We start from the raw sequence: 25,712 nt of genomic DNA, 5'->3' as shown, positions 1-25,712 counted from the left end.
GTAACAATAAGCCTACCACTGCCTCTAGCCCTATGTTAACATGCTAAATATTAAAGCACATTAACAGGGTGATATTGTAGTTCAGTACAACAAACTATTCTCTCGAATAATTCCGTTACATATGACGTCTGCTGTGGTTTAATTCGATTCCTATGAGCGTGAGTAGGTCTGAATACCTGTTTAGATAAGGGCTCCTAATTCACTCTTCCTCCAGGTTATTATTTCCCCCAAATCCACAACCTCTGAGTAGTAATGTTCTGCAAATCTCATGCTTCATTTTTTACTGAAAAGAAATTCTTTTTTTTTTCATTTTGCTGCTCTTAACAATCGTCAGAAGAACTCCAAGCAAAGGACATTTAATTTCATAACTTAAAAAAATATATATGTGGGGAGGAAAAATTCTATGATGTGTTACGTAAGCTTTGTGTGTGTAATGGGGGGTGTTCAATTAGCCATGTTTTATTACCAGAGTTTAGTATATCCAAATATTGATGATGTTCTGCAGTAGCAAGTCTCTCATGTGGAAACCATACAGGAGGGACTGTGGGAGGGATCCTCTTCATCGCCCAGGTGTGTGTTTACATTGAGCATCTGTTCTCAGCCAGTGGTACCCATAGAACTGACCAACGGCAATCCAGAAACCCTAGAATATGGCTGAGTTATGAGGTTTATGAAGTTTAATGTCTATTTTTTATTATTGGGACTGCACTTAAATGTGATATGGGAAAGTGTCTCAGTTCAGAGTGATGTAATGTCTAGCTGGAGGTATAAGAGAATTTTGCAATGGTGAAACAGACTGACATTTGCAGGCTATTTATGGTTATATCTAAGAGCAGCTCACAGTTTCAATATCTGTGACAAAATTGAGAAAAGATGTAGCTACAGGCATATTTGATTACGCGTTTGTTCATTGCAGCACTGTGAGACGTTCCATCACTAGATGGCAGTAACAGGCCAAGTTACTTGGTGGGGGTGTTGGGGTCTTATTTTCTCCTGTGTAGGTAGTTTTCTGCAGCAGCTCTGTCAGGGATATAGACATGTAGTATGGTTAGTCATTCTCAATGGATTCACCAGAATTTTCATGTGGTCTGGAGAAACCGAGAGGCAGAATTACATCAGTGAACGTGACGTTTGCATGAAAAAGAGAGAGAAGATGAATGTTTGTGCATATTTTACTCTCTGAGTTGTTGTTTTTTTTCTTACAGAGGCATAGTTTGGAAAATGAATGTTTAATACTGTAAAATCAAACCTCACACATTTTCTCATAGAACAAAAAAAAAAAAAGAGTCAAATCTAATGAAATGGTCTTAAAAATGTCATTTCTATTTGATGTTATAAATAGTGGGATGAAGTATGGACGTTGAAAATGTTTTTAAAAGCCGCCCAATTCAGCAGCAATTCAGTGTCTTATGGATAATTGCCAACACAAAGGCAATAATTGTGAATGTTGTTCTGACCTTCCCATGGAAAACTCATTCTAAAGTACACTAATAGAGTAATAATACATTGTATTTGTCCGTCAGTTTTACCAAAAGTATTATGCAGTGCTGAATCTAAAGTAGACACACAAACATGGCATGTATGGAACTTAAAAACGGTATAATAAAGATTTAAAATTCAGTTAAATAAATGACTAAATAGTGAATTATTCACATTATATACATGCTTATGCTAGGGGAAAAACTACTGTGTCAACACAATTATAAAAATGATGAAACACTTTAAATAACTATGAGTCAGTTTTCCGGATGCAGAGTACATCTACTCCCAGATTAAATGTTTTCCACAGATAATTCCAATTGACAGCATAATTTAATCCAAGAGTAGAATGAATCTGTTATCAGAAAGCTGTCCTATATTGCCTATTATACAAATGTTGATATATGGATTCCCATGTTTCAACAATATTTTCCACCAATAATCACCTTAGGAAAGTAAATGTACAGCAATATTGTCAGGGGCTATAATTAAAATAAATATTAATTAAACTACCTACTGTAAATTAACCAGTGCTGATTTTCAATTTATGTTCAGTCCACATGAGAAAAAAAAAAACTGTTTAAACAGTACAGGAAAAAGAAGTCATTTTCGTCATTCGGTAACAAAATGTTTTCATCCTGAGACAGTCTAAACCAGTGACATTTAACAGTGACTTTGTGCTTATGTGTTTTAAAAAAAGAAGTGCCAAACATGAACAGTGCAAGAATATACAGACAGATAATAACAAAAGAAACTGCAATGCTATTTCTGTTCGGACAAGACCAGGGGGGTTAATTGTGCTTTCAACTGGTATTATGCTTGTCTCCCTTCTACATGTTTGTCAGGGTTTTTGGTATCCATATATTACAAAAGTACCCATGTCCTGTCTTTTGCCTTTATGTAACATTCTTTTATGGAATACACTTCAGTGAACACCCACTTTCACAATGTATAATCATTTAAAAAAAAAAGGACGATAAATATTCACATTATGCATCGCACGTATTCTTCCCTTAAAGTGTAATTATTGGCAAAGCCAAGGTTTTCCGACTTGAGATGAACCACATTTCTTGCCGCTCCCTGGTAATATCTGCAAAAGGGTATATAACAGTCACAGTGAGGGAGGTACAGAACTCTGAATCCACTGGGAAAACACACAACGTTGAAATGAGCACAACGACAAACACACAATGTGTCTGTATATTTTGGCACTTGGCAACTTAAAACAAATTCACTTTTGGGAGGGGGGAGGGACCGGGGAGGGGGGGGGGGGGTTGATGGACGACAGGGGGCGGGGCGGGACCGGGGGCGGGGAGACTTGTGGGGGTTTGAGCCTAAATGGACCTGGTGTTACAGTTACAAACTCAACAAGTTTTGTTTTGTTTTTTCAATTTAAGGGTTTGTTTTTTGGTTTTGGTCGATTAGATTGGCATTATAAAACGGCAACACACTCTGGTGTCGGATTTGCCGATCTAGAGGCTTTAGCGAGCTCCTTGAGGAGGGAGACGCGGAGAAACAGGCACGCCAGGCTAGCACTGAGAGGTCTAGCACCCTCCGCGGGCTGGCTAGCTGTGTTGCCGTGGTGATACTGAACAGAATAGAAGGAAACAGGTGCTAAATGAAGTACTCTTTCTTTTCCTCTGCATGTGCGCGGTTCCCATCTGCATTGATGATGGCAGTGTCGGCGTCTGGGGCGTCCTCTGCTCCCTTGGCCTCATTCGTTAAGTATGTCCCTGTCCACACAGTCCCACATAGGTCACAGACACATAAGGAACAGCAGTGGACAAGGTTCAGGCATTTAGCGCAGTCTCTAGACCGTCTCGGGCCGCGGGACGGAGCGGGAGCACCTACCTTTATGTCTGGCGAGGTAGCGGCCCAGGACGATGATGAAGCACAGGCTGATGAAGACCACCACAGCCACCACGCCGCCGATCAGTGCGTGGTCGGGGCTGTGTTGAGTCAGCGCGTTGGGATCTGGAGAGGCAGAGGTAAACAACAGTCACACGATCACAAGAGCGCATTTCTGCTTGACATAGGATGCCCTGTCATAGAGGCCAGATCCTGTCATCTTTCAGAGATTTAGATCACTTATCGGTAATGCAGGTACAGAGTTTGGGGTGGATGCCCAAACTTGCCATAAGCACAGTGCGACTGATGTATGTTTGATTAATTACTTGATTGGATTAGGTTGAGAATATGGCTGACTGATCATATAAGCTTGTGTATATTCTGATTGACTGAATTTTTCTCAAGCATTGCTCTACTTATTCCCATAAATGGGTAAATGTTGATTGAAATTTCAGAAACTTTAAATCAACTGAATCCTACCAACTGGAAAATGGGAAACTGTTGGATAATGGATGGTACTTTCCAGCAGAGCCCTGGTGGGTCAGTCTCCTGGTACTGAGAGAGCTCTGGCTTGCCTTGCACAGTTAATATGGTACAATTTTTCAGCATCATTTCGATCATGTCCAGCATGGTTCCAGCACTAATAAATGTGAGTCTGCTTCTGTGTGCTGTGGTTTAGACAGCGAAAGAGAAAAGTGTAGAGACCACTAGGAAGAAGATTTACAAATCCTGTGCCACATGCCTGACTATCAAATTCTTCTTCTTATTATAATTTTTTAGTTTGCCTATAATCCACATATGCTGATCTGGATGTGACTGTGAATGCTGTGACCTAGTTTATTTATTTAATTGATCTTTTTTACTAAATAGGAAGTCTTCATCAGAATCAATGTATACATAGCACCACTTATAGTTGAAAAATACATGCCATGCCATTTTAAAGCATAAAAAATTCACCAATGAAATAAAAATGATTGCAGTAGTGTTTGAGCCATGTGAAAGCATGAAGAAGATAGAGGTCTCATTAGATCACGGCCCTGACTTTAGACCCTCAGAAGAACCATCAGGTCGGCTGACGCACGAAGCGAAAGAACGGCCGTTTAAAGTCTTGCAGTTCTCACAAAATCTGTTTGGCTTTAAAAACACCTGATGGGGTGGATAGGAGAGAGCAGGCACAGGTGAGTGGGTGAACTCAGTCACGCGCAGGACTCCGCGGAGAAACTGGCACCTAGAAGAGCGCACCTAGCGGACAGGAGCACAGGAAGCTGTGTGGCGTAGCAAGCTTCCCCCAGTAAGGGAGCGGTAGAAGAGATGCTACGGTTCCACCCCACCCTCACCAGCCTTGACGAAGCTGTTTCAGTGCTGGTGTGGGCAGGGGATACGCCAAATGATAGCTGGTTCCCATTAGCTCATTCAGACGGATGGGTCGTTGTCTGCTGTGCTTGGTAAAGTGACCCTGAGAGGTATGGGCAAAACCACTTCTGTAGAGCCGTTTTAACGCCTAAAGAAAGCGCATACATATGTATGTGTGTGTGTGTGTGCGTGTGTGTGTGTGTGTGTGTGTGTGTGTGGGGTGGGGTGGGGTAAAAATTTTAACATAGCTTGATTTTCCTTAAGATCTGTGTAGTTTGTTATTCAGTACGAATAATAGTTCAATGTATGTGTGTCACAGAACGCACATCTGTTCATAAGAGCACGTCTACTCTAATGTCGAAGCATTACTGACCTCTCGTCCAGGTTAGTCGTATTTTTCAGCTGGAAAATTAAGAAATGACCCTTTTCTTTCATGGAGTCATGTGCTATCAAAACCACTTAAATAAATATGCTTTGTTTTCAGTACACACAAATGTCAGTGTACAATTTAATATGGTTCTCATCTCAAATTGTGCTTTATTTACAGAGTGATACAGTACCAGGGGCCTCATAAGGATCCACTCAATCCACTCCTTCATCTGGTGATGTATGAAGAGGCCTCAGGCACCATCCTGAGATGGAGAACACACATCCTACATCTTCATTCGTGGTAAATAAGAAGAATCCAGCCTATTCCCCGCTCCTAATAAGGCTCTCTATTAGTCTCCCTTTCTCCTGACGCCCCTTCAGTCTGAGCAGGGTTTTTCTTTTTTTTCTTGCTTTGTAGTTGGTTGTTACTCAGGAATGGGAAAATTTTGCATATCCCCTGGTGGAGATTGTATTGGCGGGGTTCATTATTGCTTCCTGTGGATAGATGGTGGCTGAAACAGGCATGCGTTGCTGGTTTCACCACACACGTCATCTTTTAATAAAGCTGTACTTCTGTTTCGGGAGTGTGTGTAAGATGCACCTCACACACACACACTCCCACAGACACACAATCACCTACCCTGACCTTCAGCTGTGTGGATCCAGCTTATCTCTTTGTGTCATGCTAATGTCAATATTATGGGTTTAAATCTTTAATACATGTTGTTGAATAAGTCTGTTTTACATGGATCAACAACACACGAGCTTTACAGTTGCACGGCTAAATAAGTGAGCATGTTTGCATGCAGATATTTATCACGTATTGTCCAAAAACACCACGCGAAGGCGGTCACGCTCGGTGGAGTACAGCCTGCACACAGGTCTGCTTTGTCCTTGCAATACTTTAGAAAGATTAGTGGGCTGTTTGGGTGGAAAGCCAAACCAGACAAAGGAGGTGCTCTTCACACCTACACACAGCCCCCGAATAACGTGCTGGGAGAACGCATGCACAGCTAAACGCGGCTGTGAAGATGAGGCAGTCAGACAGAAGCCATGGTACGGACTATTGGCTCATGTAGGTACCGTAACCGAAATGCACAGCTTCCAAGGGTTCAAGACATGAGTTTCTTTGATTGTAGAACTGTGCTCACATAAAGACAAAGACCTGAAGCTCACCTGGGATGAAACTCAGAAATAAATGATTTCGAAAGTTTCAAAAGGTTTTTTAACAGTATTGTAAAAGGTAATTGATGACCCGTGAGCAGCTGGACTTGGTAACGGGAAGCCAGATGAAAAAATGTTTTTCTTATGTAATTGTATCTTTTAATATCAGCTGCCCATAAAAAAAAATTCTTTGTGTGCTAAGACAAGTGAGTCTTAGAGAGATACCCTTTACCTTAAAATGTGAGCACACATGTCATGTTGAGCCGTGTAAATGCATGGAGACATGCTGAACTTTCTAAGTTACATTTTTGTTATGCTTTCTATAATATCTTTATAATCTGCAGAAGCTCAGACACACCACCTCACAGACATTAATATTCTCACAGGAATATGGCGTGGGTGTCCACGACGTGGTTACACACAAAAAACAAATTACAGTTGCTCATTGTTTTAAAAAAATCTTCCCGGTTGGGATCTGCACCCAGACAGAAGGAATGTTAGCCCAGAGACACGCAGGAGCACAGGACCACTGGACCCAACGGGGGCATGGTCAATCGGAGGGATGGGGTGCGTGGAGGCACAGGTGGGTCAGAACACAAGGACCGTAGGCTACGTGGGTCAGAAGCTGATCTCTTGGGTCCCAGCAGTGCCACGCACACACGGAAGCAACGCTGACATGCCGGACTCCCTAGGCATCTCATGCCGTTTTCCATAGACTCGCAACTCTGCCACAGTGGACGTTTGTCCATACTGCGGTTTCTCTGTAACTAAACAATGTAACTAAACAATGTGGAGCATTCTTGCTGGAAAAGCCTTAAAGTCATAGAAGCAATTACCAGACACCCAGAAACATTATTTATTTACTTATTATTCATTCCTTCTCGCATATAAAATATAGATGCCTTTACAAAGATGATAACATATGCTTGAAAGCAAAACATTCGTTCTTCATATAAGTTAAGATAAATTGATAAAGCAATCTTACATGTGCTTCAGGCCATGCTACTTGGTTTCTGTGTTGTGTAAGTCAAGCGCTAATATATGGAGGTCTGCGTTTTAAAGGTCTCATGGGAGTGAGTGGAATGAAGCACAGAGGCCTTCCCATGTGTTAGCCAGTGCTCCCATGCAAGGCCATGACCTCAAGCCCATGCTGTGATGAGACTGAGAGGATGTCACGCCCCACAGTGCAGCGCCCTGGCTCGCAATGATGATGTCAGCACTGGAGGAGGGGATATTTACCTGTTGTACCTGGTAAGTCTTTGGCTGTTGCCATGGATGCAGACAGAGGAGCAGGCAACAAGGGAAGACGTGAGTGAGGAGATCAAGAACATCAACAGTGTACAGACACACGCACACACACACACACTCACGCACACGCACACGCACACACACACACACGCACACACACAGACACACACGCATACACACATGCGCACACACATAGACACACACAGACACACACGCTCACACACACACTCAAGCTCACACACAGACACTAACTCTCACACTCTCACACTCACACTCTCACAAACTCTCACACTCTCACAAACCCTCACACTCACACACTCACACTCACACACCAGTGCACAAACATACACATAAATTGAAGACTTAATGAGGACGTTTGGTATAAACATGCTTTCAGAGGAGTGGCTTTCAGCAAACACATGGCAAGCTTCGACAGTCCGAAACTACAGGAGAAGTAAAAAGGCCTACGTAGTGTTTCAGTATGTCTGCTTCCTGTTTGAGCTGGACGTCACTAGCCAAAAGGCTTATGGGTGCTACTGGGCCTGCACTCTCAGTGTTCTGTCACACCAACCACACATGCAGTCAATCTTTTACATTTTAAAGAAATGCAACGAAAGATTGAAGGCAAGTGCAATCAGATGAATTTGGAATGGGTTTGGGCTCGTCACTGTGTGTGTGTGTGTGTGTGTGTGTGTGTGTGTGTGTGTGTGTGTGTGTGTGTGTGCGTGTGTGTGTGCGTGTGCGTGTGCGTGCATGTGTATGTGTTTGTGTGCATGTGCGTGTGCGTGTGTGCGTGTGCGTGTGTGTGCGTGTGCATGTGCGTGTGTGCATGTGTGTGTGTTTGTGTGTGTGTGCATGTGCGTGTGTGTGTATGTGTGTCAGCCTCCTTTAAAGCTCTCTCTACAGTCTAATTATGAGAGGTCTGTAGAGCAACTGTGCACATGCCGACTGAGAAAAGCAACTGATAAATATTTTACTAGAGAAAGCAACTGTTGAGCCAGACAGAGCCGAGAGACGAGAGTCACTGACGCTGGCTGGAGAGGCCAAGGACTACAGCATCCTGAGGGCAGGGGACAGGAAGACATGGTCAATGCAGACCAGACCCCAGATGGACAACCTTATCTTTACGGCACTGCAGACCAGATCCCAGCTAACACCCTGGTAGAGAACCTCTCTGACATTAGCTGGATAAACATGCGTCTCTTTCCATGCAGTTATATTACAAACAACAATTAAGACTGAAAACTCCTATGACGACAAATTAGATTAGACATGTGAACTCGTTAAGTTTATACTGTATGTTCCTCATCGTTTGCTCACAGCTTTATTATAGCTGGATATTTCCTCCATGTTCAACAGTAAAACTGCTTTACATACTTGTACATGCATACATATTTTTATAGTGCAACCAATATTCTGTCCTAAAACACCTTTCATCATTTTCAATATCTTCAAACACTTTGTATGTCTTCAGCTATGACTAGCTGATAGCTATTGATTGCTGTTTTGTGATCAGGTATTATGGAACATGGACTGTTTTCAACTAAAGAGTGAAAACATCATACAGGAGTAGAGTGGCCCAGATTCCTGAATACATCATATAGGAGTAGAGTGGCCCAGGTGCTGGCTCAGAAGGCCGGCCTCACACATCAGAACGGTCCATTTGGCTTGCTTTATGAGGTGGTGTGGCTCCAATAGATCTAGTCTGGGTCAGGTTTCCAAAGAGGGCAGGATCACAAATATCAGCTTTGGGAGGTTAATGATACATTTAGATTGAATTCAGATTGAATGCCATGTTCTCGTTTAAAAGCCATCATGTGTCTGCCTCTCTCAGTAAGACTTCAGGCACAGAGCCTCCTTTTCTCTGGGTTCTCCATTCGGAAACAGCCATCCTTCTGAACACCATCACGTCTGATGTTTTGGCCGGTTCTCTAACTGACACATCTGCTGTTTGGGTCTTAGCTGGTCTTCAAACATTTCCGTCTTTCACAATCTTTTCACAGTCTGACAGCTAATAGTTTAGATTTAAGGGCTGAAAAATATACCGGATTTAGTGATTAATATGAAACGAAAATATTCAGAAACAGATGGCTATGTTTTCCCCAAAGATTGTGATTATCTAAAAAGTGAAATATGGCTTCCAGTTGCATGTGATGTTTTCAACATTTGGTCCACGTCTTGGATGTGTTCCCATGTCTCTTCTATAAATGCGGCAGTTTGCATGGCCTGGTCATAAAGTGCACCTACTGGCAGTTACGGTAATGATCAGGAGTGATGACGCTAAATGGAGATGAATAGCTCCTGTGTGACTTTGGCTGACATTTATTGCCTCTTGGCAGTCGTGCCATTAGCAAATTAGCTTCATTCAAGTGCCGAGCCAGTCTACTACAATAGAGGGGGGAGGGGTGTGTGTGTGTGTGGGGGGGGGGTGATAAATATCAGTGGGGTGCTGTGAGACATTCAGATGAATTAGAAGTAAAGATAATGAGTAATATGAACAAGGGTCTCTCTCTCTCTCTCTCCCTCTCTCTCCCTCCCCCCGCCCTGTCTGTTTCTCTGTCTGTGTGTTTGTTTCGGCCTTAACAGAAGACCCAGGGCAGGTGCTGTGCTGTGGTGCTCTGTTGGTGTTTGATGAAAGCAGGGATGAGTAATCTGAACTTTCCAGATCACTGGGTTGTGAGCAAACCCACAAGAATGCTGGTCTTAGATAGTGAAGCTTCTAGTAGGTCTCTGCTGGATTCAGCATCAAAGGTATTTTCTTCCTTTACTGATCCATATTCTCTTTCCTTCCGTTACTCTACCGTTACTTCCGTTACTCTGGGTTTGTCCAGGCAGAAACACCTTCTCATAGAGTTTAGAAGATATTCCATCAAAATGAGGAAACACATGGTTTCTAAAGCGATCCTGGTGTCGAGTCTGCTTATAGGCCATTGATTGGCACATTTAATCTGACCTCTGACCTCTGAGTGAGTGACCATGTCCTTCTGAGCTGATGAAAACCCATTCTTAGAAATCTATTTGCATGGATAGTGTTCTGGCCCTGTTTTGCGGTTTGAGGCTGACAGGCGTTATCTGTGTTTGTAGGGGAGGGTTTATTATGTAGCCAATTGCTGCTCTTTCTCGCAGGCTTGAATTCAACCCCACATTAAAGACTGCATCCAGCAGCAATTTCCACGGTTTCATATACGTAAAGGTAAACTGGGGCACGATGAATTACGTGCGTGTGTGTGCGTGCGTGTGTGTGATTGCATGAATTAGTGGTCAACTGAAAAACTTAGATAATAAGACCCCTGATTATTCAACAGAATTGTGAAATTACACTTGCTTAAACATACCATGTTAAACACCAAACCCCCCAAAGCTCTGTTCCAAAGACATCCAGCGTTTCCTCACACAGTGCTGTAAGCCATTAGAAGCATGTGGTAAGAAGCAAACTCACCATACACAAACAGAACATATTCGTCACTGTTGCTCCCGAGGTGGTTGTGCGCTTCGCAACGGTACGTGCCGTTGTCCGTTTTGTTCAGTGAGGTGATGATTAGTTCTCTGCCCTCCACGATCATGCGCTCCACGTCAGGAAGGTCTCCACCGTCTTTTGTCCAGAGAACAGGCTCGGGTCTAAACGCAACAAGCATTTGTACATTTATCTCCAGACTTTGCTGACATTCTTTCTGAGATAAGACATTTATAATGTTATGAACAGTTCATTTTTGTGTCTATTTTCACATACCCATACTTCTTTTTGGAAAACCCTTCCATAATAGCATTGTACGAAGCTACACAGCATATGTGCTACCACAGGTGGCCTACACAGCTACCGATCTGGATCCCAGCCAGCAACCAGAGGAGGCTGTCAGCTTTTCATTACTACTTCTAGATCTGTTATCATTATTACTTGTAGATCTGTTGTGTTATCATTACTACTTCTAGATCTGTTATCATTACTACTTGTAGATCTGTTGAGATTATCATTACTACTTTTAGAAAGATCTGTCATGTTATCTTATCATTATCAGAACAAGACTTTAAAGAACAAGAAAGGCACCGAAATAGTAGAACCTATCAGTGAAGACTTAATATGGTGGCGCGTTGTCATTCCTAATCCCACAGACTGCAATACAAGGATGCTCTTGGATTTTAAGGATATTTCCACCCATGGGCTTCCACCTTTTATGCTGCATTAAACTGCTGGTGTGGCAGCGCAGCAGGACAGCAGTACACAGTGGACTGTCCCAACTCCTTATTCCCCAGACACTGGCAAATGTCATAATGGCTTACGGCTTGATTAAAGGTTTAAAGCTCGGTTAAGTCTGATAATTATAGCTGCAGCTAAAGTTATTGGCCCCACCTTTTATCATCATTTTTTGGGAGAGGATCTTACAGGAGTCAGGCCTACGGCTTGAAAAGGTCAGAGAATTCAACTTGGCTAATAAACTGCCATCTCTCTGTAATTATGCGGCACACTAGATCTCACCTAAATATCAAGATCTGATTTATAACTGAAAGCTTTTTTTCTCACATGCTGAAGTAAAGGTCTTCAACTAGTAATTAGATCTTATGGCTCCTGGATTTCACCTTGTACTCTTTAAACTGAGAACAGAAGAAAGTTCAGGGCCAACAAATGAAAATGTTCCTAACTGCTGAAAGGAGGAATGACACACTTACAGCGGGTTGCCTTTGGATACACACTCCAGTTTGAAGTACTGCCCTTCCTGGGGCACTATTAAAGAGTGCACAATCTCTACTTGAGGTGCATCTGCGGTGGAAAAAAGAACTCATTTTGTAAACAAGAATAGAAACCCAAGGAATTAAACAAATTCTGGCCTAAATATACTCACAGAAGTCATAAAAGTTCCCAAAACCACATAATGTGGTACAGCTGACATTTTACAGAGAAAAAAGAAGTTTCCTTAAAACATAAGATGAGAAACCAATTTGCCCTGCAAATTTCCAGCTGGTTCCATACTTTGCCTAATTACTATTTTTAAGTAAACATGAATAAATCTTCTTTTGGAACATAATGAATTATGGCACTGCTGAAAAAGTTGCCTTTTTGCTGCATATGTTAAGCTAGAGAAGCCAGGAGGTTTTTGGGCTCGGGTCTTGGGGTTTTGGGGTTAGAGGTTTGGAGTTGGGGGTTTGTGGTTGGAGATTCAGGGGTTGGGGGTTTTGGGGCTTGGAGGTTGTGAGTTCAGGGGTTTGGGGTTTGGAGTTGGGGGTTTGGGGTTTGTGGGTTGAAGGTTGGGGGTTTGTGGGTTGGAGGTTGGGGGTTTGTAGGTTGGAGTTTGGGGGTTTGTGGGTTGGAGGTTGGGGGTTTGTGGGTTGGAGGCTGGGGGTTTGTAGGTTGGAGTTTGGGCTTGGTGACTCACAGTGGACCTCCAGCACCTCTGTGACTTGATGAGGGGTGGAGTTGAGTGCCACATGCTCCACACTGCAGGTGTATGCGGCTCCGTCATCGTTGCGGTCCACCTGGAGACGTACGGTGCTCCTCACCACGAATGATCTACCAGTGGCGTTCACCTCTTTCACACCTGCCACAGTGCAGACCAATGAGCGCATGTTAGAATTCTCCCCGAGACCCAGAGCACCAGCTGTTGAGATCCTCAGACTGGAGACCACGTCGAGTCCAACACTGCTGGACTACATTTCACTGCTGCAATATGCAACAACTCTGGAATTCTACAGACCAGCTGGCTTTCGGCTTAATATGTTTTGAAGCTCCAGAGGGAATTTTTCTTCCTACTTGAATTTCTTTGTAAATTTAGTGAAGCAGATAAAAAAAAAACAACAACAACAACAACAACAAGGAGCAAAGTAAAAGAAAGCATGGTGAAGGCTTAAAACCACAGCCAATCGCCTACTTGTCAGGAAACATTGATAGAGGAGGGTAGTACATGGCCAGTGTTCTGGGCAGGTGCCAAGGGCTGTCTTGTCCACCAGGCGTGAAAGCCACAGCCCAGGGGCATGAACAGTCGAGTGAGAAACCTGGATGTTCGCCACTAAACATTTCACTGCACGTACACAGTACACGGATGGCCTGCTAGCTAATATGGATGAGAATCTCTCTCTCTCTCTCTCTCTCTCTCTCTCTCTCTCTCTTATACACACACAAATATACACATACACACACACTGCAAGTGCAAGCACAAATTCTAGCTGTCCTTGAAATTGTCATCCATATCTTCCTCTTTACCATCGAAACAAAAATATTGACATTATTTCCTTTACAACTTTGACGCGTCTTCCATCCAGAGCAGCAGGAGGTAGCAGAACTGTAATGTGAGGAGCTGCTCTGTCATAGTTGGTGTTTCTGCAGCTCCACTGGCAGGTTTTGACCTGTCAGCCTGCGTCCAGGACACAATTCAGATTTGGGTTCTTCAGTTGAGCTTAAAGTTTAAAGCTGCACGCCACAATGCATCACAGCAGGAAGAGAACGTTACACAGTTCCCTACGTGACCAAACAAGAACTTTTCCATCCATCAACTGTCAATGAAACCATGGACACATGGTACTAATGAATCTTCAACCTGAGTTTTCAACCTGAATCTTCACCCTGAACGCTGTTACCAGATGAGCCCTGCAGGTAACGCCAGTGATCCAAGCGAAACACAAAAAGATGGCTACAAATGCACATAATGAAAACTAATAACAAGACAAACAATACTGGAACAATACTTGGAGGACACGATTACTCATATACCATCAAACAAGACTGAATAAAACAAACCAGGATGGATCTGCTATTACAGCAGTTTTTGTAATCATTGGATAAGAAGGTTACCAGTTGGGTTAGATGAAGGCAGCTGAGAGGGGATTCTTACAGTCGTGACGCTGAAGCTGGTTTACACAACATGACATGGGGCTTGTGTTAAGGCTGCTAAGACCACCACCCAAAGTCTCCCCCTTTCTTTTCCTCTCTCTCTCTCTGTCTCTCTCTCTCTCTCTCTCTCTCTCTCTCTCTCTCTCTCTCTCTCTACCTCAGTTGCCACCTTTAACATTAACACAGCTCTGATTCTTTGAAGGGTCTGTTCAGAACATTGCATCTTAGGCTGCTTCAAGTAACTCACTTTTTTTTAACTTGAAAAGTTGAAATTCCTCTGAGTTCTGTTTGAAGTGTTGCAATAACATGACAGACTCCAGAGACCTTCATCCATTTCGAACACCTATAGTACATTACTGTATCCTTTCAATCCAAAATGAAGAAAAGCCATATGTCCTACCATATATTTAGAACATGTCATAGCCATCCTTGCTTCAGAACATTTTGGGTTGTTCAGATTTCTGCTCTTTGCTAATTGTGTTGCTGTGATGTTTTATACTCGCCTGTCCACTCTGGGATACAGAACTGTGCACCCTATGCTCCAGAAGAGAGAGGACTGTTCCTCTGAAGATCTCCAAAACAGACGTTCATTACAACAACACCCCCCCCCCCCATTTTAATGATGACACAAAAAAAATGTTAGAAAACTGCCCTTCCACAGGACAGAGAGAGAGGGTCCAATACAATGAGGACTCCCACAGACCCATTTGAATTAAACACAGGCACATCACGCTACAGGAATAACTTACAGAGTTAGGAGTTCAAAACTGTCATAAAGTTGGCACAGCTGACCTTATAATACAGGAAAGTGTATTTCCTTGTATCTAAACAAGTACAGCCCATCTTGGGAGAAAGTGTCAGGGGATCTGGCCTGAGATAAGCTGGAAAAGTTTTCTGCATATCTTACATAACAAATATTCATTAAAGTCAGCATTTCTGTACTCCTGCCCATTCTGGAACAGTATCCCTTTGTATCAGACATCCCACTTGGGTTTTGACAGCGACCCGGATGAGCAGACCTGATCCTTCACACCAGATCTGATCACAGCCAGACATTCCCTTGAAGAGGAGCGAGTGATGGAGAGCAGGCTAGGATGCTGTGTAGTGGAGGTGAGCTGTGTAGCAGAGGTGAGCTGTGAAGCAGAGTTGACTTGTGTAGCAGAGGTGAGCTGTGAAGCAGAGGAGAGCTGTGTAGCAGAGAAGAGCTGTGTAGCGGAGGTGAGCTGAGTAGCAGAGAAGAGCTGTGTAGCGGAGGTCAGCTGAGTTGCGCAGGTGAGTTGTGTAGCAGCGGTCAGCTGAGTAGCGGAGGTGAGTTGTGTAGCAGCGGTCAGCTGAGTTGCGGAGGTGAGTTGTGTAGCAGCGGTCAGCTGAGTAGCGGAGGTGAGCTGAGTAGCAGAGAAGAGCTGTGTAGCGGAGGTGAGCTGTGTAGCAGAGGTGAGCTGTGTAGCGGAGGTGAGCTGTGTAGCGGAGGTCAGCTGAGTAGCGGAGGTGAGCTGTGTAGCGGAGGTGAGCTGTGTAGCGGAGGTGAGCTGTGTAGCGGAGGTGAGCTGAGTAGCAGAGGTGAGCTCCCCCTCCACTGTGTGCTAGGTGAGTGCTGTCTCAGAGATACGGACTCCTCATAGTCCATGGGTTTGTTACACTCCATCAGGCCAAATGGAGCAAAGTCCTGACACAAACCTGCTTAAGCCAAATGTCTAGACAATATTTAGTTGTCTCTAAGGTGATATGCTGGGTGGACATCTGTTCAGGTGAAAATAATGCCTAATGTATTCAACCTTAATGTAACGTGCTAAAACACTGTCGTAACTCAACTCATACTGAGGATTCAAGTACTTCACCTTGAAATATAGCAGCTGTACAATCCACACAACACGGTTTTCATCATTTTAATCTAGATACATCACATGTATACATCCAGTGGCTGAACCCATATTGATTACACAGTATAGATTAGGACCATGGATGTAGGATCCTGTCCATTCTGGTCATTAGGACACAAAGTGCTCTTACTCTGAGAGGTTTGATTCTGCAGTAGTAGATGTTATGGTACAGCACATATGCCTCAATATGGTCCTAAATCAGGAAGTCATGGCTAGAATACCAGCTGATGACATAGTGCTGCATTCATAAGTGGGGAGAGGAGTGTGAGTTAACTGTAGGCTGTGTGGTGAGGTGGGGAGAGGAGTGTGTGTTAACTGTGGTGAGGTGAGAGAGGAGTGTGTGTTAACTGTGGTGAGGTGAGAGAGGAGTGAGAGGACTTTTGTGTGTTTGTGTGTTTGTTTACCCACCCTGCACCTCCTTGTCATTCCGGAACCATCGGATGTTGGCGGCTGGTTTACTCCCAGATGTTGTACATGTGAGGGTGACCTCTTCTCCCTCAACAGCAGGTCTCGTGAAGCCAGTGATTTCTGGTTTCTCTGGTACACCTGAAATAAAGAGATTAAAAACCTAAGTGCTTTTTCACATCCTTAACCGGAGGTCTAAACTAACCCACCAATGATGACAACACCAGTGACAACACCAATGATAACACCACCAATGATGACACCACCAGTGACAACACCAATGATAACACCACCAATGATGACACCACCAGTGACAACACCACCAATGATGACACCACCAGTGACAACATCACCAATGATGACACCACCAATGATGACACCACCAGTGACAACACCACCAATGATGACACCACCAATAATGACACCACCAGTGACAACACCACCAATGATGACACCACCAGTGACAACACCACCAATAATAACACCACCAGTGACACCAATGATAACACCACCAGTGACAACACCAATGACAACACAACCAATGATGATAACACCAGTGAAAACACCACCACTGATAACAACAACATATACACCCCCTGAAATACACCCCCTGATTTACATGACAACACCACCAATGATGACACCACCAGTGACAACGCCACCAATGATGACACCACCAGTGACAACACCACCAATAATAACACCACCAGTGACAACACCACCAATAATAACACCACCAGTGACACCAATGATAACACCACCAGTGACAACACCAATGACAACACAACCAATGATGATAACACCAGTGAAAACACCACCACTGATAACAACAACAGTGACAACACCACCAATGAAAACACCAATGATAACACCACCAATGATGATAACACCAGTGAAAACACCACCACTGATAACAACAGTGAAAAACACCACCAATGATAACACCAATGATAACACCACCAATGATGATAACACCAGTGAAAAAACCACCACTGATAACAACAACAGTGACAACACCACCAATGATAACACCAATGATAACACCACCAATGATGATAACACCAGTGACAACACCAGCAATGATGACAACACCAGTGAAAACACCACCACTGATAACAACATCAATGTGATGGATTTGATTTCCAGGAAGTATATATGCGGACATACTGAAAAATATATATGTAAGTCACTCTGGCTAACAACAACTGACACACACTAAAATGTAAACAGAGTGGTGAATAGATCAAGTAACCTAATGGTAGTCCTGGCACAATGGTTATAGTTCACCCAGCTATGCTAACAGCCTCCAGAATACAAACTCAGGACCCATCAACCAGCATGAAATACACCCCCTGATTTACATATGTCCCTGTGATGCTGGACTGACTCTTCCATCAGCTGTCCTTACATCTGTTGCGGCAGGGCTGACCTCATCCCTGCAGATTGAGGAGAGGGCGGAGGAGAGTCTATGAGAACATTTACCCAGCACTGTGAGGAAGGCCTTGGAGGTTTTGACGGGCATGGTGAAGAGAGAGCACGTGTACTGGCCCTCGTCCGACAGCGTCACGTCACTGATGCTGATAGTCAGTTCCTTCCACGAGGCTCGGACCAGCTCGATCCGGTTGTCTCTCAGCGCTTCAGCACACACACACACACACACACACACACATACACACATACACACACACACACGTTAATACACCATAGCGACTAATCACACAGCACTGCATCTACATGTCAGTGTAATCAATTCTAAACAGTAAAAACATGTTTTTAAAATGTTATCTGAAAAGGACCAGATGTAATATTCTCGTGGGGTGAATGAACTTTATTAAGTAGCATTAACATTTCCACTTCAGGAACCTGCTAATGATTCCTGGGTCTCACTCATGTAACTACAAGTCTTACTTATTAGCAACCATTTAGTTAGTGGTTAATGAACAATTCACAATGGTTATCTAATTGTATGCCTTAGGATTAATAAATGATAAAATCGCAACTAACAATATATAATAAATATTTAATAAAATAATATGATTTGAAGTTAACAGGGTAATCATTTCGATCTTCACACAACTATGCAATGAACATGGATATATACAGGTTATCTTTTTTGTTAATTAGATACATTAGTAAAAATCAGCTGGAATTAGCTTCAAGACACATCTGTTTTAACTTTTTAATTTTCTCGTTGTTGTAAATAACAAGCCGGTAAATTAAGGCTTTGTTATCTGTAGTCGTTCTTAAGTGCCCTCTGTGTTTGAGAAGTCGTACTGAATCACCCAAAGCCCCACGCAAATCTGTCACCTCACTCTCACTCAGCAGTGCAGTCGTCTTCACCAGCAACTCGCTAGGCAACTCGCGAGACAAAACAGGCTCTTAATTCAATAACCCGGAATTTCAGCTCCCAGTCATCTACACCAGCAGCTCATTAAGACACCATCTTGGGAATCGCACCAGATTCCTTCATACAGCTTCCTCGAAGAGAGGCTCTCTTCTGGTCAGCTACAGGGCCAAACGTGTCCAGGACGTTCATATCCATGCATGCAAACTGCAGTGATAATAAACTACAGTAACGTGTCAGACCCTGTGAGTGAGCAGCGCTGTAAGGCGTTCTGCCTCTCTACACACCAGAGCTGCATTTCTGCAGGGCGAGTCAGATGTGCCTGCTTACTGCCTAAGAATAAGGGGCTTTTGTGAGATGGCAAACGTCAGGGGCTTTGGCAGGCGCACATAGCCGAGGTGGATAAAGGCAAAACGCAAGGCGATGAGCTGTGAGCTAGCACTGCAGACGAGCCTGAAGACAGAGCAGTGAAGCCTGTGGAGACAGAGACCATCAAAGTCCGGGCCCAGATGACACAGTACCACCGGCCCATCGCCCTCTGCCTGCCTCTGACACAGAGACAAGGGAGTGGATAAGAGTACCTTGTTGTCTCCAGAAAATAAATGCACACGCACACACATGTGCACACACACACACACACACACACACACACACACACACACACAGAGAGCCTAGCAGAGGTGCAAGGTTCCGTTTGTGCTGAACGAGAAGGAGAGTGGAACATATCAGGCAGCTTTATTTCGAACTGCACCATGACGGCAAGCTGTGCACAGAGACCCTGCACAACACACACAAACCAGACGGTGCTGGTCCAGACTAGAACAGAAACCAGCCATGTGGAATACTAGTTTTGAGTGTGCTGGTAAGGCAAGTACCACTCACTGTCAGAGGTCCCAGTAGATCTAACAGATGCGTCAGTAAACGCCGGTTAAAGTGAAGTTCTGTGGTATGTCTTGTTTTGACACAATGAGGTTAAGCTCAAAGCGTTACTATAAATCCACTGAAGGGCTAAAATGTACAAGAGTTTGAATAACCCTAAAAACAACTGTTATCAATCCAACCCAGGCCAAGCAGAGTTGGCAGAAACTCTACATTCCCCCAACAATACAAACAGAGAAAAGATCAAAATCCGGACACATGCCCAGATGTCACTGTGCTTTGTCACTACTGCAGTGGAACGCCAGTGCTGGAAAAAGGTCTTTTTTTCTTCGGAGCTTAAAAAGGGCGCCATGATGAAACGTTTCGTATCCGACGTCTCTCTGATTTCCTCTGTGCTGTTTATTGCACTTAGGGAGGGGTGTACGTCCAGAAAGCTGACCTTGTGTTCTCTCTCTGTCTCTCCTTCTCCTGATGAAGGTCTCTAAGACTCTCCTTTGGCCTGGGCAGCATGACAGCTTCTAGGTTCAAGCATTCAGCACAGGGTCCTCTACAAACAGCCCATTCGTGTGTCCACAGCTTACGTCTGACTCTCGAGGATTTTTACCAACCACTCAGACTAAAAAAACAAACTGTCTTAAAAACTGTAGATTTGTACTGACAGGTATATGACAATTCTGAACATGGCTACATCCAGTGAACTCTGGATGTAGGACCACATTATCAATATGCTATCATCATAACTGTGTGCGTTCAATTTTCATTTTGAGCAAAGGACCAATAAAAATATCCAACATGAATAAAGAAGATATCTGTTTTACCTTACAGTTTCTCACTTTGCTCAGTGATGACTGACACCCTTCCAGAATCACGTCCTCAGCACCAGTGACTGGGCCCAGTATTGCCGTCTACCAGTGTTCTACCATTCCACTGACTGGGCCTAGTCATCTGTTCTACCAGCCTTAGCAGGTGTGGTGGTGTCGAGTCTGGATCTGGTATATTAGAGCTGGCGGTGATGCATTCAGACAAGCCAAGGGTTTCACTCTGTCCAATTAGACTGCCTTATCTGCTGGCTGTGAAGTGCCAGTACCAGGACAGGCTATGATGGCTACGAGACTCCAAGTCTGCTGTTATCACTGCGTACAGGAAGATGTTACTTACAAGCACTCACCACTTCAAAGCCTTTCGACACGTGCCGATGACCACAGCTTAAAAGAGATTCCAAAATGCAGGTGTATTGCTAAGATGGGTCTCACTTTAACAATACACACTGCACTAAATCTGGATTACATGTGGAAGATCAAACTAAAACTCAGAATTCATAAAACATCCTTAAAAGGAAAAAAAAAAATCTTTGGAATGTTGATGGATTTTAGAGTCTTTTTCTTTTCCACTGAATGTGAAAATTTGTTTGCTAAGCATGTTAGCAATATTGAACCTGAGATGAGACGCTTTTGGGTCATTCTCTGTGTACAGTGTCTTCACACAAACTACATTATAGTGGCAAGACGCACAACTCTGGATCTGGAATATACCCCTAAGGAAGTGATGGAAGTCTGGAGGAGTTCTTGTGGTCTTAAGAAACATACTAGCATAGTATTAATACATAGCCATTAAAGTTGTGTCAGTCACTCCTTGCTAATGAACTCCACAACCAGAACTTCACTGGTAAAGAACTCCACAACCAGAACCTCACTGGGGAGTTCCCAGTGGGTGGAGTTTCCATGTTCTCTGTATCTGCATGGGTTTCCTCCCACAGTCCAAAAACATGGAGGTCAGGTTAACTGGATACTCTAAATTGTCCTGAATCTGTGTGAATTGTGTATGTGAGAATATGTTTGTGAATGTGTATGTCCAGTGATGGTTGGTGCTCTAGTCCTATATCATCTCAGTTATATATAGCTAACCCTATATCAAATTAGCTATATCAACTCTAGTCCTGTATCAACTCTATTTTGCCATTTGAAAATATTCCCTAAATTCCTATGATCCGTGCTGCTTTAAAGGGATCAGGTCCGGATGGACAGCATTGTAACTTTGTAGTTTAGGCTTTCCAGTCCCAGTGATGTCTGAGCAAAGCATGTGAGTATCTGATAACCCTCACCCTCGTTTTTTGTCCTGTTACACACACACCAAAACCAATCCAAATGTCAGGTTTATTTATTTAATTTATTTTATTTATCAACGTATTAATCAGATATGGAGACTTACTGAACTTAATGGAATTAAGGTTTCTTTTTTGAGTGTTGAGTTAATGCTGTTTACCAGAAGTCTTTTTAAAATGTCACGCTGCACTTAACATTTTATTTGTCTGCTGTTAACGCTATAATGAGCCCATTAGGGGTCCACTTATCTCTGTGGATGCTGGACAGCTTTCAAATGTCCATTTACTCTAAATGTGAGAGCACACAGAAGGTTGTGATGGAACTTTTAAGTTCCCAAATTCCACATACGTATAGAACAGAGAATTTGAGGTGGTTTATGGACAAAGAAATAAGCAGTTTTGAGTCTCTCAATTAAGTAATGTTACTGTTGATGTTTAAACACATTTAGGGCTCAATATTGTTTTAAATATATTACAGGTTAGTTTCAGAGGGACCAGTAATATATGTACATGCTGAAAAAGGTTATTCAAAATAGAACAACAGACCCTACCGCATATATGATAGTATAAGTATATTTATACAGTATGTGTAAATTTGTTAAAGTCACCTAAATAACCTCTCTGAAGCACAGCTTGCTGGGTGGGAAAGACGCACTTGATTTTACTGCCTGTTTGAAATTCAGATGACATTTCAGATGACCTTGCAGACAAGTAGATGGTTTTCAACCATCTATTTTATTAGCTCAGTCACTGGTATGGGGCTGACATACTGGCTTTCTGTACATCCGTACTTTGCTAAATCGTTTCATTTGCATAATTTAGCCCTTTACAAATGACGTAAGCGTTTGCACCTGGTCTGCAGAGATGAGCTCAGCAATCAGTCACGATAACCTCCCCATTATACAGCGGGATGCCAGTCACTAGTGGAGGGCTGGGGTTGGCAGATGTTCTGGAGATCTTTACGGCTAACACGAGGAGACGCACGCCACGATGACCAATGCTGACCCCAAGAGAAGGTGAAACAGGAGTGAGAAGCTACAGGTGTCTTCCCTTTAAAACAGGATGCACTCGCATGCTTGGAAATGCTCTAAATAGTCTATTGTATATTTATGGTTATGGCGCATAATAATGGAATTTTCGATCATAAAATCTAATGCACCCTGCATGGCTGTCTGAATCTCCTTGGCTAATGACCAATTTAATGAGTCCATTAATGCAGTAATTTAGAAGATAACAACATTTTGATTGCCCTGGGCCAATTAAGAGGCAGCTCTGCATTTGACCTTTTCAACAGTTTGAGCTGAATGCACCTAATGAAGGTCAGGCATCACTGGCATCAGCGTTTAGGATATGTGAGGTTTTTTGTTTGTTTTTTTAAAAATGTGGCTCTTTCTGACCTCACTCCCAGTACCCTCGTCTACTCCCAATTAGACCTGCCCCCCCCCCGTATGACAAAGCTACACATCACACAGTCTGAGTCTTAAAGGGGGAAAAACAGGTATTCATCTGCATTTGTGACTCCAATTACATCACTTGTGTTTCATCCTAAAATTGTCCATCTATTATTCATCACCTATTACACACAGCTATAAAATGTACTTACATCTCATTAAGAAGTGCAAAATGGATTGCAAGCATGTTTTGCAGGTGTTGTTATTCCATAAACAGGACACAAACAGACGAACCAGTAAATCACGCAGTGTTCTAATTTGTTCTTCTCCACCATGATGAATCAGAAACCGTCTGTGCTTTAACGGAGCAACACTAAGGAAGACATATGGCGTACGCTGATTTTTTTTTCCATCGCGGTAACTCATCACTGTGAAGATTCTTTCAACATTCATCCCCCCTCCCCCCCCAATGGCTTTCCGGTAAGATGGATGCGAACACAGGCATGATGCGCGTGCCAGAGTGGTCCGACGGCACCGGGTCTTAGGCAATGTGCGCATGCCTCTCCAGGAAGGAGCTATTCATGAATAATGCATGAGATGAGAGTGGACCCAAGAGTGTAGTCCATCTGTGTCTCCGTGAGGAGAGGAGCCAGGCAGATCAGGTTTAGGACAGGTCTGAGCGAAGACGAATACCTCCACAGGAGTTCTTTTGTAAAGGACATCCACACACTCACATACACGTCGCCTGACCGTCTTTGCTGGGTTAGGGTTTTTAGATTTAGACCTTCTGTAGGAGTTACCTCACCCACACTAGTGATAGTAAGTTCAGAAGAACAACATAGCAAGAAAGGAAGTGTAATGTCATCTCTCGCTCACCTCCAACCCACGCTGACAGTTCTAGGTGGTTCATATGGTGATGTGCTGCTTCACCTTGGCAGGGCTCAAATGTCAGCCCATCTGTGGTGAGATCATGCGCACGTTCAGTGGACTTCTGAGCTAAAGACTCCTCAGTCTCCGAAAGCTTCCAAACTCGCTGAGAGACCAGACGTAATCAGGCCAGCCATCGCTTCTGATCTTGCTACAGTGCAGTCACTGCATCTGAAGTGGCCAGAACGACACACGTGCCTGGAGCAAAATGTCTGACTGCTACAATGCTAAAACCCTGTTTCTTTTGCACAATGCCACAGAGTGGCTCTGCATATCCCAACTTCTATTATTGATGTCACGGAACGCTCGCCTCTGTGAGTCACGTGGTGTGGCCCGCCACGTGCAGTGGGAGGATCTGTGTTTGTAACCACACCTGCACACACCTGTATTGTGTTAGTCTTTGTCTATTTAAACTCTTGTCATTGTGTGCAGTGTTGTCGGTCATTGGTGAGGTAGCGTGCTAGAGTTAATGTTAAAGTTAAATGTTCTTCTCGTCATTGTTAAATGTAGCTGTGTTTATCGCGTTTGTTTAATGTGAACCGTATTGTGTTCATGTTCATCGTTTGTTTTGCGTGTGAGTGCCGTTGTCTTCATGTGTTAATAAATGTTCGTCCACGTCACTGGAGCCTGTGCGTCCTGCCCCTCGCCCTTCGGTACTCGGGCCACACACGTCTTCTTAAACTTGACTTGGTAATAATTCCCTTTAGACTCTTTGAAATTCAGCCAGAGTGGGCAGCTGCATCCTCACTGAAATCTTCACTCTCATATTTTTTTCCAATTTTCTCTTTTGAATGGCAATGCATAAAGCAGGATCGGTGACACCTGGACAAATTTACAAAAAGCAATCAAAAGGAAATTCCACACATTCAGTTACATTGGTGAACACCACATGTGGATCCCAGTGGTGTGGCTAGACCCTGGAGTGTTAATAGACTGCTGAGTAGGTTCTTCCACCTCATTAACATCATCGTTAACACCATCGTTAAGACCATCGTTAAGATGGTGACAGTATGTTGATGATTACATTTGATTAGGTTTTCCAAGTAAGCATTGTTTCTCACTGTGTATCTCTAGTGTAGATTGCAGATCTATGAAACTGCAGTTTTATTTTGTTCCAACCGCTTTTACAATGCGTTACGATACCCGCTGTCTTGCGTTAGAGTGTGAGGTGTACCACGTGACCCCTGGCCCAGCTCTCCTGCGTTAGAGTGTGAGGTGTACCACGTGAACTGAGGCCCAGCTGCCCTGTGTACCACGTGACCCCTGGCCCAGCTCTCCTGCGTTAGAGTGTGAGGTGTACCACGTGAACTGAGGCCCAGGTGTCCTGTGTACCACGTGACCCCTGGCCCAGCTCTCCTGCGTTAGAGTGTGAGGTGTACCACGTGAACTGAGGCCCAGCTGTCCTGTGTATCACGTGACCCCTGGCCCAAACACACAATGCAATAAACACAGATATTGCTTGTAATGATGCCTCACTGGATTGTTTTTGTCATACAACAGATAA

At 43.6% G+C, this 25,712-nt stretch overlaps 1 protein-coding gene across 8 annotated transcripts in view; it reads right to left on the bottom strand.

Moving 5' to 3' along the window:
• Positions 1–1,154: 1,154 nt before the first annotated feature.
• cadm2b (cell adhesion molecule 2b) overlaps positions 1,155–25,712 on the bottom strand; it is a 118,495-nt gene continuing 93,937 nt past the window's right edge. For 2 of the 8 annotated variants that reach the window (XM_081699729.1, XM_081699726.1), the window contains 9 exons: positions 18,049–18,201; positions 16,570–16,707; positions 12,831–12,992; positions 12,127–12,217; positions 10,901–11,079; positions 7,453–7,476; positions 3,331–3,453; positions 3,107–3,212; positions 1,155–2,569 (listed from right to left, as the gene is read on the bottom strand). In XM_081699729.1, coding sequence (XP_081555855.1) covers positions 2,464–2,569; positions 3,107–3,212; positions 3,331–3,453; positions 7,453–7,476; positions 10,901–11,079; positions 12,127–12,217; positions 12,831–12,992; positions 16,570–16,707; positions 18,049–18,201 — 1,082 coding nt within the window. In that variant the 3' untranslated portion in view covers positions 1,155–2,463. Of the gene's footprint in view, positions 3,213–3,330; positions 3,454–7,452; positions 7,477–10,900; positions 11,080–12,126; positions 12,218–12,830; positions 12,993–16,569; positions 16,708–18,048; positions 18,202–25,712 lie in introns of all 8 variants that reach the window. The other 6 variants (XM_081699730.1, XM_081699728.1, XM_081699727.1 and 3 more) reach the window with 6 other exon arrangements.

Source organism: Electrophorus electricus, chromosome 17 (assembly GCF_041902795.1).
Source record: "Electrophorus electricus isolate QZ-2024a chromosome 17, ASM4190279v1, whole genome shotgun sequence".
Lineage (NCBI taxonomy): Eukaryota > Metazoa > Chordata > Actinopteri > Gymnotiformes > Gymnotidae > Electrophorus > Electrophorus electricus.
The sequence above is the reverse complement of the archived record's forward strand: the minus strand, read 5'-3'. Positions and strand labels throughout refer to the sequence as shown.